Source organism: Dromaius novaehollandiae, chromosome 5 (genome assembly GCF_036370855.1).
Source record: "Dromaius novaehollandiae isolate bDroNov1 chromosome 5, bDroNov1.hap1, whole genome shotgun sequence".
NCBI classification, from domain to species: domain Eukaryota; kingdom Metazoa; phylum Chordata; class Aves; order Casuariiformes; family Dromaiidae; genus Dromaius; species Dromaius novaehollandiae.
The window spans coordinates 9,047,983-9,059,992 of NC_088102.1; the positions used below are offsets into that span (position 1 = coordinate 9,047,983).

The 12,010-nt window shown below is 44.4% G+C and overlaps 1 protein-coding gene across 4 annotated transcripts in view; it reads left to right on the plus strand.

Annotated features, from left to right (window-relative positions):
• The window catches only part of SYNE2 (spectrin repeat containing nuclear envelope protein 2), a 188,227-nt gene that overhangs the window by 146,300 nt on the left and 29,917 nt on the right, over positions 1-12,010 (plus strand). For all 4 annotated transcript variants that reach the window (XM_064511951.1, XM_064511952.1, XM_064511950.1 and 1 more), the window contains 7 exons: positions 441-535; positions 1,899-2,133; positions 3,585-3,779; positions 4,327-4,452; positions 6,465-6,620; positions 10,241-10,399; positions 11,426-11,592. In XM_064511951.1, the coding sequence (XP_064368021.1) occupies positions 441-535; positions 1,899-2,133; positions 3,585-3,779; positions 4,327-4,452; positions 6,465-6,620; positions 10,241-10,399; positions 11,426-11,592 (1,133 nt within the window). The remainder of the gene's footprint in view (positions 1-440; positions 536-1,898; positions 2,134-3,584; positions 3,780-4,326; positions 4,453-6,464; positions 6,621-10,240; positions 10,400-11,425; positions 11,593-12,010) is intronic.

Here is a 12,010-nt window from a genome sequence, read left to right on the forward strand (position 1 = left end):
TTTTGGGGGGGGGGGGTCCCCTCTTACTCAGACCTCTCCAAATCAATTCATTCGTTGCAATTAAATTATTTATAGAGTAAGCTTCTGCTCATTGTGATGAAGAGTGGCAGAGCTAAATTTAGCCTTTTATGTAGCTTTTTACAGCTTTTTATAGGTTACTGTCTAGATTGCATTTCTTGTGAATGAGTCCAGCAAACTTCCGTCTTCAGAATAATTGCAACATACAGCTTCTGGTGGGACAATTACCATGTATTTGCAAATGCCTCCTGGTTTCCGAAAAGTGTGCAAACTTTTAGGAAGAATTTGACAACAGCATTTGATAATAGAGCATTCAGCATTTAAAATTGTATGTACTGTGACTTTAGAGGAGGAGAACTAGCTTTCAGAGCAAAGATTGTTCATTAAATAGTTAAAAACTATTGTTGTTATACTATTTTCAGATGTTGCAAACTGAGATATCTATAAATCAGCAGACATTCAACTCCATCATAGCAAAAGTTCTACTCTTCTTGGAATCTGGAGAAGCAGAAAAAAGGTAATTGTTTTTCTCCCCAAGATCTTGCCAAGATGTAACTAATTCAGTGGATAGGACCTCTTCCTTGGAATCTGATTCGAATGTTTGCTCTTAAGAGGACACGAACCAAAATCCCTGACCAGGTTTGCCCTTTATATAATCCCATGGCACATTTCGCAAAAGCATGAGGTAGTGCAAAGAGAAAGAAATGCAGGTATCCTGGCCAAACTCCTTTTTGGATATTAACTGAATGTTCTGCCTAGCAAAAATGATTGCTCCTGGATAGGGAGCTTCCTTGTAGATTGCTTCTCTGCTGTTGTTGAAACTGTAACTGTTTGTGGTTGAAATGCTACCTTTTTGCAAGGGGTAAAGAGAAAGCCCCACATGAAAGTCCCTTTCTCTTTTCAGACCTCTCCACTTTTTTAAGTGCAGAAGGGTGAGGCTCTATCCGCGTGTTGCCCCTGGCTCGCGTGGCAGGGCGTTGAGTCCTCAGCCACACAGTCCAAAACATGGTAGTTAAATCTGTCTTTTATTAATTAATTAGTGTGATCTTACACTTTTTTCTTAATCAAAGCAGAATAAGAAGCATCTAATATTTGTGAGCAGAGGTTCAACTGCCTCAGCTGCTTCTGCTGTGAAGACATTTCCCCTCTCTGCCAGAGGTGGCTGCTTCCCTGGAGTTTGTGCACTCCCCCAGCCGCTTCAGTGTAAAGCCCATAGCTTGGCTTAAAGCTGCCAGGGAAGGTAGAGCTAAACTAAGCAAAGCTGCTGGGTTTTGTGTTGAAGCTAACCCCACAAGCGCAGCTGTTTGTGTAAGAGCTGATCGAGGGGCCACCACAGAGGAAGGAGTACCTGGGCAGTATCTTAACAATTCTGGCTAGGTCTGCTGGATCCTCTAATCACATTGTAGGAGAGGCCAAGAGCTGCCCAAATAGGCTCGATAATAACAAAGAGCCCTTCGCTTTGCAGTTATGGCCCACTGCTGTGGTACACAGCTCCCCTTTACAGCTTGGTAAAAGCACAGATCGATTTTTGCAGCAAAAGCAAAGGTCCTGTCTAACTTGCATTGACTTTCTTGTTCTTCAGGAAAAAAAGTATTTAGTGCATATTGGCTTTGGTGATGGTTGTACTACGTATGTTGCTATACCACAACAGCAAGAATGACTTGTGTTATCCATTCTTGTACCATGTAAAAGATATTGCTTTGCTTAAAAGACTGAATACAGAGAGCAGGGCTGAGCTTATGCTGACTGCACAGACCTTTCACGTAGTTCGATATTTGGATTGGAATTTTACAATATTGCAAATGGAAATCTGTCACAATTATTGGAAAATACAGCTTTGAAGTTAAAATACACTAACACTCAACACCTGTCATCTTCAGAACGGAGTTTATTTCCAAGCTCACATTGCTGAAAGAGCAGTGGCAGAACGTTATCCGGATGGTTCAGCAGAGGAAGAAAGACATTGATGGACTCGTGAGCCAGTGGCAGCTCTTCAGGAGTTCCCTGCGGAGTCTCAGCAGGTTTCTTGCTGATACGAACAGCTTCCTCGTGGCTGTGAAGAGCCAGGACTGCTGTAGCCTTTACCAGCTTAGAAATCTAATTCATGATTTTAAGGTACTCTTTTATCTTCGATAAATCTAAAATCTGTGGGGGGGGGGGGGTTAGGATTGAATTATCTTCTGCTCAGTAAAGGGAAAAGACTTTAAAACTACCTGCTTTCTTGAGCAAAACCAATTGCTGACCTTTTTTCTTAAAGCTGAGCAGAGATGAGAAAACAGTGACACTGCGAAAAGCTCATTATACAAGGAAACTTCTTGGGGAAACACTGTCATTTAGCAGCCTTATATGCTTTAAAAATGTTTCTAAGGTGGTGTAGCTATTGATATGAGCATGGAAATTCAGGGTAGTGGAGGGATTAGGCAGGAAGGGTGGGCAGCAGGTATCTTCCTGGTCTGTGTGCATTTTATCAGCAATGGCTGCTTTAATACTGAGCTTGCAGCTTGCTGGCCCAAAGCAGAGACACACGGGGCAAGACTGGTCGTAGGGGTCCTGTGTGTGCCGCGATGGGCAGGAGGTGCCGGGCCCAAAGGACAGAGCAGCTGCAAGGGGTCTGGCCTCGGAGCCACCACCGGGACGTGCAGATCCCAGCTGCGCATCCTCGAGGCAGCGAGTTCTGCGTTTTACGAGCCTGGAAAAGTATTTTCCCATATTAGTTTTGGATGTCTTGCTTTTCCATTGAATTATGCACCCCTCTGTTTTATGAGAAGGGCAGTACAAGCACTGAGCTTGGCTGTTGCTTAAGGCAATCAAAAATGTTTAAAAAATGTGTTATTGAACTCCTTCTCTATTTGCATGGTCCAAAGTTTATCGTATTCCCACACTCCTAATGTTGACGGATTAACACATTTCCACTATTGCATTTGGCGCTAGCTCTGTTTGCTTCATCTTCACTTTTACTTGCTGTTTAAAGATGACTTTCAGTAGTTTTTATGAGTTAATGCTTATGCTTTTCCTTAATGAGAAAAGTGAGAAAGTCTTCCTCCTACTACTCCAAATTGCGCTTCTCTCCTACTGTTGCTTTATAAAAGGAAGCAGTGATCATATCTGCTCATGGTATACACTAATTTGTGTTGTAGACAAATTAAGATTGATGGCTTACTTCACTTGAAGTATGTCATGATTAACAAAGATGCTGTTTCTCAAAAAACTGTCTTATCTGTTGATGCTAGGAGTGCTAATAGGACTTTAAAATAATTATTTTTACTCCCAAATTACTCATGCAGCTAAAATTTCATCTTTTCTTTTGTAAGTGATCCACTTTTGTTGTATTGTTTCAGTCTGTAAAAAAACTCTTGTAGAGTTCTATAGATCAGAAAGAGTCTTATTTTTCCTGAAATTACAAAAATACATAGAAGAAGATGTATTTATTCTTGCACATAAGTGAGCCAACTAGTACCTGGTAACTCCGTTCATTAAGTCCTCTCCTCTTCCCAAATGAAATGCCAGAAGTGTTTCAAAGGCTTGCTAGGGACCGCTTAAAAACTTGAAATGTTTTTCTTTTGAAGAGCAAGGCGGTAACCCTTCAGAGGTGGCAAGCCATGTACTCCTTAATAATCGACGTCGGGGAGAAGCTGCGCACGGTCTCCGACCCCGAGACGAGCGCGGGTCTCCAGGAGGAGCTCGGCCAGCTGCAGCAGAGCTGGAGTGACACCCAGCTCCAGCTGGAGGCCATCAGGATGGGGCTTGGCGGCGCGGCGCAGGTACGGGGCGGGCGGCTGCCAGCGGGGTTGGCATCCGTTTGCTGCGGCGGCAGCTGCTCCGGCTGGGATCGCTCTCATGCTCCTCATGCCCCAGAGCTCACTGCCGCAGCAGCCTGCGAAGCCGGCGTGAAAATTTGGTCTAGATGGAGTCTGAAAAGAAGGGGGAGATCCTGTTTATTTCCTTAGGGAAATAAATTTGTTTCCGCAGCCAGATGGCATGTGTATCTTGCAATTCAATGCTGTCATCAACAGAATCCCCAGCCCAAAATTATGCTAAAAGCCTCTCAGTTTGGACATGAAAAAATATAAACACCTTGAGCAGAAATATTCTGTAAGGCAAACCTTAAATATTAGAGGATGCAAGTTCTTCTGCACGTTCATGCACAGAGCCCTTGTGGATGGTACCATGTATCAAAATCCAAATAACCAGAGCCTATGATTATTTACTCCAGTGGGCTGAAGAGGCTATTTTGTAACCTATCCATATGGTACAATATGTCACAATAAGGTCTCTTAACCTTTTGTATCTTCCTTTTGTAACTTCCAGAGCTGGGACTGCTGTGAAAAGCAAACCAAGGAATTGGAAAGTAGGCTGCGAGAGCTGAAGGGGAAAGTGAAAGATCCACTTCCACTTGAACATGATGAACTCTACAAAGCCAAGGAAGACATTAAGGTATTGAACGGGCAGATTGTATTTAAATAGATGTATTCTTTGCACAGCACCTAATCCCTTTGAAATCAGTGTTACGTCTTACCTGCTCTCCAGTGAAACTGAATCCCTTTCCCCAATGCCATCCTGATTGCTGCCAATCTGCAAATTCAGACAGACTAATCTGTGTGGATGAGGGAGCTTACTGCAGCAAGAAAGTTATTTGGGGGTTGTTTTCCCCCCCCCTTCTGCTCCCTTTCCAAGGCCTGAATTTATAGTCCCTCAGGCAAGTTAAACCTCCCTGTTTTCTGCTCAAATTGGCTGTCCTCCTAATGGCTGAATGTCCCTTCTTGTTTCCCCATCCACTTTAGACACAGAGCTCCTCAGGTGAGAGACCTTATTATTTTCCTTAAATGTCTGCAAAGTACCATGCACACCTGAGGGATCTCAGAGTAATTAAAGAGAAGGAAAATCAGAGTAAGGGAGTGGCAAAAGCCCTTGCAGCCCATAGCGCACCATAAAAACTAAATGGCAAGGAAAGTATTTCCAAGGGATAGAGACATTTTGTCTGGACTGGTCAGTCTTTCGTCATCCTTTTATGAAGTGAAGCGTTGACCTATGTGGTGACAACAAATAAGCTTATTAATGAGGCAGGGCTTTGAACTCATTATCAGCTGTCTGAAATCTTCTTTGTGTGAGCACTGCCTGCCTTTCTCGCAGCAGCAGTCTTGCTGTAACCCTGAAGTGCTTCTGAAATGGCAGCGCCTGTGCATGCACAGCTCCCGCCTCTTGTTCCAGTGAGTGAAATTCGGCTGTGGAAACGTCACAGTCAGACGGTGCCAGTGCAGATGCTGCTCTCAGATGTCAGAGTATAATAAAATTCGGGATGAAAATGGCATTAGGGAGAAGGGACCTCCTTTCCTCTCTCTGTGGAATAAAGTTATTTTTCTCTCAGGCCTGGAGCTTGCATGCAGCTAGCAAAATCCCATGAAGTTCCCACACTGGCTCCATTATTGCTTTGATTAGGCCCTTGTTAAGATGCATAAATGCACGTGCTCCCATCTGCGGGGAGTAGTTTGTTGTGAACTCAGGTAAATTTTTTTCTCAATTCTATTTAATTTATCCTTTTCTAGTTAATTTTTCCTCTAGTCTTGAAGCAGATCAGCAATTCCCTCTTAGGATTTATACAGTGAAGGGCTTGGACCCAGCACACCTCCCCAACACAAGCACTCATGCATTATTTCTTTTAAAATGAGACAAACAGGATCATATGTAAGGGTATTTTTGTTAGCGGAGCCAGCAACACTTCCCAGTGTCTGCCCTCTAAGATGGGACCTAACGCCCCGTGCGTGGAGTATGCTGCTTCCCTGCTGCGTGCCCAGCGCTCTCTGCTCTTTTGGTGACCAATTTAATACTGTTCAGGAAAGCACAGACCTTGCTGCAAAAGAAAAGGGGAGCTGGGGGAACGAAGGAGAAGGGAGAGAACATGTTTGTGTGACTTGGACAGTAGAAAAGCTGCAGATTTGTGAGAAGTCTGAAATGTCTGTGAAATCAGTCACTAGTGAGGAGAACTGATTTGGGGGCAGAGTGTTTAAATAAATAACAAATGTAGATGGAAAACAGCTTATCCAAAAAAAAAAAAAAAGAAAAAAAAGAAAGAAAGAAAGAAAAGCAAGCAAGCAAACAAACCCAAAGAAGTGGGCATGTTGTCCCTCCTGGATGCAAAGCCCCAAGCCCTGCCCTGGTGCCTGGGGAGCGGCAGGGGCCAGGCAGTGTTTAGGGGGTTTTGGAGGCGGTGGAGGTTGCTGCTGCACCATGCAATCAGCTGGAGCCCTGCTGTGGGCCGCAGCGGGTGCAGAGTCAGGCCAGGCCTGAAAGCCAGGGAGGGACCTGAGGCAGCAGAGCTAAAGAGCTGTACATGCGGCTGCACATTCCCCTGCTCTCCTCCCCCACCGGCCGGACAGGGGATTAACGAGCCGGTTTGGAAACGAGAGGAGCTTAGAGCCAAGGCTTGTTCTCGGTGCGTTTCCATGCAGGAGCTGGAGCAGTCCCTGGCGGACTGGGCCCACGGCATGAAGGAGCTGCGGGCCATGAAGGTGGAGCTGGCGCACTGCATCCTCTCCGAGGACATGCTGGTGCTCAAGGAGCAGGTTGAACATTTGCACCGGCAGTGGGAAGAGCTCTGCCTGCGGGTGAGTTTCCTGCGTCCTCCGGGTTTTTATAGCGGTGGATTCGCAGGGCCCGGCAGGAAAGGGGGAGCGGGACAGCGGGTTTCTGGAGGGGTGCACTCGCTTTTTAGGGTTGCCTGCGGGTGGGGTTTCTCACCACGTGGCTGAACAGGGGCTGAAGTCAGCCTGCCGGCTCTCCCATCGTGTCCTGTGCACACAGTGCTGCGATTTCCTCTTCGCAAACTCTTTTAACTAGTGAGTGGCTGAGTTTCACGAAGCCAAAATGCAGCTGTTTACCAAAATACGTGGCTTTGTTCTGGGCTGCAGAGGGGAGGGAGGGCGGCAGGAGGGATACGCAGGGGAATGGCCTCGGGGGTGAAGCAGCAGAGGAAGGGGGAGGCCTTTGGGAGTCTGAGGTAGCGAACACCGGCAGAGTTGATTTAAAAAAAAAAAAAAAAAACTTGCATGTGTTTAAGTACTAATTTCTTGCTGACAGGGTTTAAACACTCATTCCTTCTTTAGCTTGTTGTGAAACATTTGCATTCTTTGCGGCTTGTTGCTACATTGCACTTAATTTAGTGCTGCATGTAAAACTGCTGGGAAAATTCACCAGCGAAGTCACATGAACTTGATTCACTCGGTTATTATGCAGATTGAATGTGTGTTTGCTTTGCCCTGTTCACGGGATTTAGAGAAGTAAAATATTTCAAGGTCTTAAGCTGCTCTGGATGGCTCTACATGTCAGCAAGGCAAACTCTGGCCTTTCTTTACTCATGAGTCGGTAGCTTTTATTTCACAGTTTGCAAAGAAGTATCGAAGCAAGTTTAGCCTCAGTATTTTGTGTCCAATCCTTACTCGGGCAAAGGTAAAGCAATCTTGGTGGGAATATTGCCAGAGTAAGGAATGAACAGCCATGCTCATTTCACAAACTTTGGTGTGATGAACTAGTTGTTTGTGTTTCTTTTTTGCATTGCAATGAGGAAGAAGAGCTTAGTATTTTTGCCTAAACTAGACAGTTAATCCATGATCCGTATTTTTCCATTATTGTTTCTGAACTGTGAAAATAATTCCAGAGACACCCTTCTCCCCCTACCCCACATATAGGCCAATATTTTTAATTTGGGATGCCCTGAAAATCGAGCTACCTTTTTATGTACCCAACTACACTCTATCCAAGTTGTATACTTCTGGCTGTAGTAATTTAAGTTCACATTTTACTCAAAATTTCTGTTTTGGTGTCCTGAAGGAACAAAGTTTAAGCAGTCTACCTTGGAGACAGAAGAAAGAGGTGACATTAATGGTACTGTAAGTTTTACACACAAAAAAAACCCTATAGTGGAGGGAAGCCTATTCAGTGCTGCAAGCTGAGGGACACACTGAAATGGTTACACAGCCCTAATTGGCCTCTGGAGAGCCGTTGCTGATGCTCAGCTCTGGACATGAGCATGCAGGAAAGCCGACTTTATTGGTTTTGCTGCTAACATAACTGCTTTGTTTGGTTATCAAATTAGAATCCTTCAAGATGTATTGTCTGAAAACAAACGGTGGTGCGAATGCAGAGATCTGAAAGCCTTTGCAAGGGAGACGCTGCTGCAGCTGTCGCGGGCATCGGAGCCGGGCGGCCAGATGCCCATGCTGGACGGGACAGGGAAATAAGCACCCTTAATGAGCAGATGCACTCAGAGGGATTAGTTTTTACATAGCTGCCCTTGCAAGGTACATGTAGGTCAAAGATTTAACTGTTCATGTCGGCGAGGATCCCATCCTATGTGACACCCTGTCAGAGGGCAAACATGGCTAGTATCTTACTTGGCGGCTAAGTGCAAAACCATAAGAAACACTGTTGAAGCGGGAGCAGGAGGGCAAGGTGGAGGGCAAGGATGGCTGGAAATGCCCACGGAGAGGTCTGGCACCAGCTGGTGCTGGTGCGGCTGGTCCAAGGAGAGCGTGCTGGCAGCAAGGCCTGGCCTGAAGAAGGGCTGATGTAGCTGGAAGCTTGTCCATGGCTCTTTTTGGCTCATTCCTGTTTTATCCCCAATCTGTATTTGTTAGCCCACTGAAAGATGCTTCTCACTCTTAGGGATCCTGCCTTGCCCCGTGCTCAGCAGGCAGATTGGAGTTGGGATCATTTGCAGGATTTAATGATGGTTTTGCTGACACTTGTTGTCTCTTCTTGCATGGCTTGCCTTACCTCTGCAGGAGGGAGGTCCTGGAGGATGGCCGAGCGATTGCCCTCCCACCCCACTGATGCTGAGGGTATGACAGGGTGTCCCAGAAGCAGGGGCATCGCAGCACTCCGGTAGACTGTCCGAGGTCTCTGGGGTTTCCAGGAGACTTCTTCCTAATGCAGACTTTGGAAAATGTTTTCCTTTGTCCCAACACAGTGCTTCAGGTCTCATCTCTTTGCTCAGATCGGCTAGTCAGCAAGAAAGCTTTAGGCATGTTTCACCTCCCCACCCCTCTCTTTTTTTTTTTTTTTTTTTTAAAGTCAGAATTTAAAGGACAAAAGCAGTCACTTGGAGAGCTCATTTGGTAGCTCCCATTTTCATCCAGGTGTTACTTGGAGCTGGTCTTGCTTCCCCGTTGTACGCTTAAACTTCATACCAAGGTACAAAATAGTGTTAGAGGTTGGTTAGAGGAGAATCAGCAATAGCGTTTTGAGGAGCCACATGCTGTATGAGGTGCACGTTAGATGTGAAGAGGGGGTACATGTCCTGCCACGTGGTGGTATTTGGAGCAACCATTCACAGTCAAGTCAAGCAAAGTGTTTTGCTCAGTCTTCTTTACCCCAAAGTTTGTTGGCTTAGTTGTCTGTTTTGTTTTAATGTAACTTGCACTGTTTTTCACTTCCTTCTTCCATCGGTGTGGGTTGTCTTAGTACAGGAGTCCATCAAAGCAGACAAATGAATACGAATATGTACTTAAACCCCCTGGCCTAGAATAAATAGCACTAGCTACTAGAATTGTGAGCCTGCTTCTTTCAAAGATGGTGGAGCCATGGTATTAGCACTGCTGGTTCAGGTACCATCAGATCTTGATTGCCCTGTCTAGGAAAATGTTCTGTTTTAACATGTTCATGCATCCTGGTAAGGAAAAAGTCCACATTTTCCATGAAAAAGGATAGATTCTTGATGCTGAGCTGTTTGGAGGCTGTCTAAGAGGAGAGGAGCAAATGGAAGGAGAACAGGGAAGTATTTTAGAGATATAAGAATTGCAGTTAGTAGTTGCAAAGTTTTTCTTACAATAACAGAAAAACAACTTACCCGGATGTTATTTATTTTGTGTTGTATATGAGACTTTATTCAATTTTATGTGGTTGATTTTATATTTTATATTACTTCTTTGTTTGGCATTTTAAAGTTTTCACTAAGTGATACTTAAATTGTATAACATCATTATTTATAAAGCTGTCACCCAGTTTCATTCCCCTGAAGGAGAAAATCTGCTGTTTGCTAGACAACTTCTGGCCCTGCTATCCAAAATAACATAGAATAACAATCTGCTTGCCGGCTTTAGAAAGAAAGCTTTTGCTCCTGCAAAATGGAACACGATCAAATGTAGATTAGAAATTAGAGGGTTCGTAATCTCTGGTTTCGTTCCTGAGGAGGCCGTTGGCAGCGGTTAATGTGGATGCTTATCCGCAGGTATCTCTGCGTAAGCAGGAGATAGAGGACAGACTCAATGCCTGGATTGTGTTCAATGAAAAGAATAAGGAGCTGTGCTCTTGGCTGGTGCAGATGGAAAGCAAAGTGCTGCAGACTGCAGATGTTAGCATTGAAGACATGATAGACAAATTGCAGAAGGTAAGTAGTAGCACAGCATTTCTTGAATTGCAGTCTGGTAACTTGTTATAGAGATGCCAGTCCCCATCTCTTCCTTGCTCCTGGGAAGTGATGCGTGGTCTAAAAACAGCACTTACAGGCTTCCGCGAGGAGCTGAAATACTCCATCCTCAGCTCGTATCTTCTCGATGTTCAGACTGGGAGCAAAATGTAAAGCAGAAGTACCACCTGGCTGCATTCAGGCATCGAGTGTGACGCGTGTTCGTTACCGGTCTGGAGGTCTGGGCCATTGTGGCCGTGCACGCGCACACGTACGCTGCTCCCGGGAGCCTCCTGCGCAGGGATCAGAGGTGCCCTGGCGTGTCTCGCTGCCGTCACCGCCTCTAGCCAGGGTCAGCTGTTCTGAAAGTGCCAGTCCAAAGGCAGAAATGAGGTTGGAGGATGTGGCAGGTCTTATGTGAGCCAAATAAGGAGTTACCACAACCAAAAATGAAACCTACGGATTGAAACGGGGAACAATTCTGTGCCTTCGTGTTGGTACTCAGTCCAGTTAGTACTTTCTAATACCTTCCTATTAGCTTGATTTAGAACAGGGCCTTTTTTTGCTGCAGAGTTCTTCTGTGTGGCTTAAAGGGCTCGATATCTAATCCCAGATCTCCTCTGGATAAAAATACCAGCAAAATAAAGTCATCCTAGGCTTCAATTTGGGTTCTTTCAAGGTAGCCTGATTGAAAAATTAAGTTAAATCAGGAAAGCAGGGACAAATTTAGAACATTAAATTGCTATTTTTAGGAGTATTTACTGTTGGCCCTTACTAGTCTTTAAGCTGCTTATTTTTTCATAGTGGCTTCATTGTGAGAGCTTTTCCATTGAGGTTTTTTTTTTTGTTTGTTTGTTTTTTTTGTTTAATGTGAAAGAGTTTTATGTACTTATGTAGAAACCTCGGCCATTCCAAACCAAACCTGCCTTCGTATCCCACATGTAGGGGAAAAAATAGTTTTGTTTGGTTTTGTGCAGGAATAAAATAATGTTTGTGTGTGTTCGTCAGGACTGCATGGAAGAAATAAACCTTTTCAGTGAAAATAAGCTTCACTTGAAACAAATGGGTGACCAGCTCATCAAGGCTAGCAACAAGAACCGAGTTGCAGAAATAGATGACAAACTCAACAAAATCAATGATCGCTGGCAGCATCTCTTTGATGTCATCGGAGCACGGTAAGAAAATGCTTTCCAGTGTTTTATGTGAGATAAAAGCCAGAGACCAGTGTCCTCAACCATCAGAAACTGGCTGACACACCGTTTGAATTCTGTTTAAAATTAATTGTATTATTGAAATTCAAATTTAACTTCAATTTTGTTTTTTTTTTTTTTTTGTTACAACTTGTTGCCGCATTATGACACCAAATGTCTTAATTTATCCAATGCTAGAGGGCAGGGTGTAAGAATTCATATAAAATATAATTTTAATCATGGGACCTATGTAAAAAGGAAGAGTCAAAGCAATTTCTCTGTTGTTTGTGTTGAATGCAGCTTAATTTTAAGGCCGCGTGGTGAGAGTTTATTTGGGCTCTTTAGGAGAGCCTCCTATTTTAAAAGACAAGCCTCTATTTCATCCTCACATATTTGCACAGAA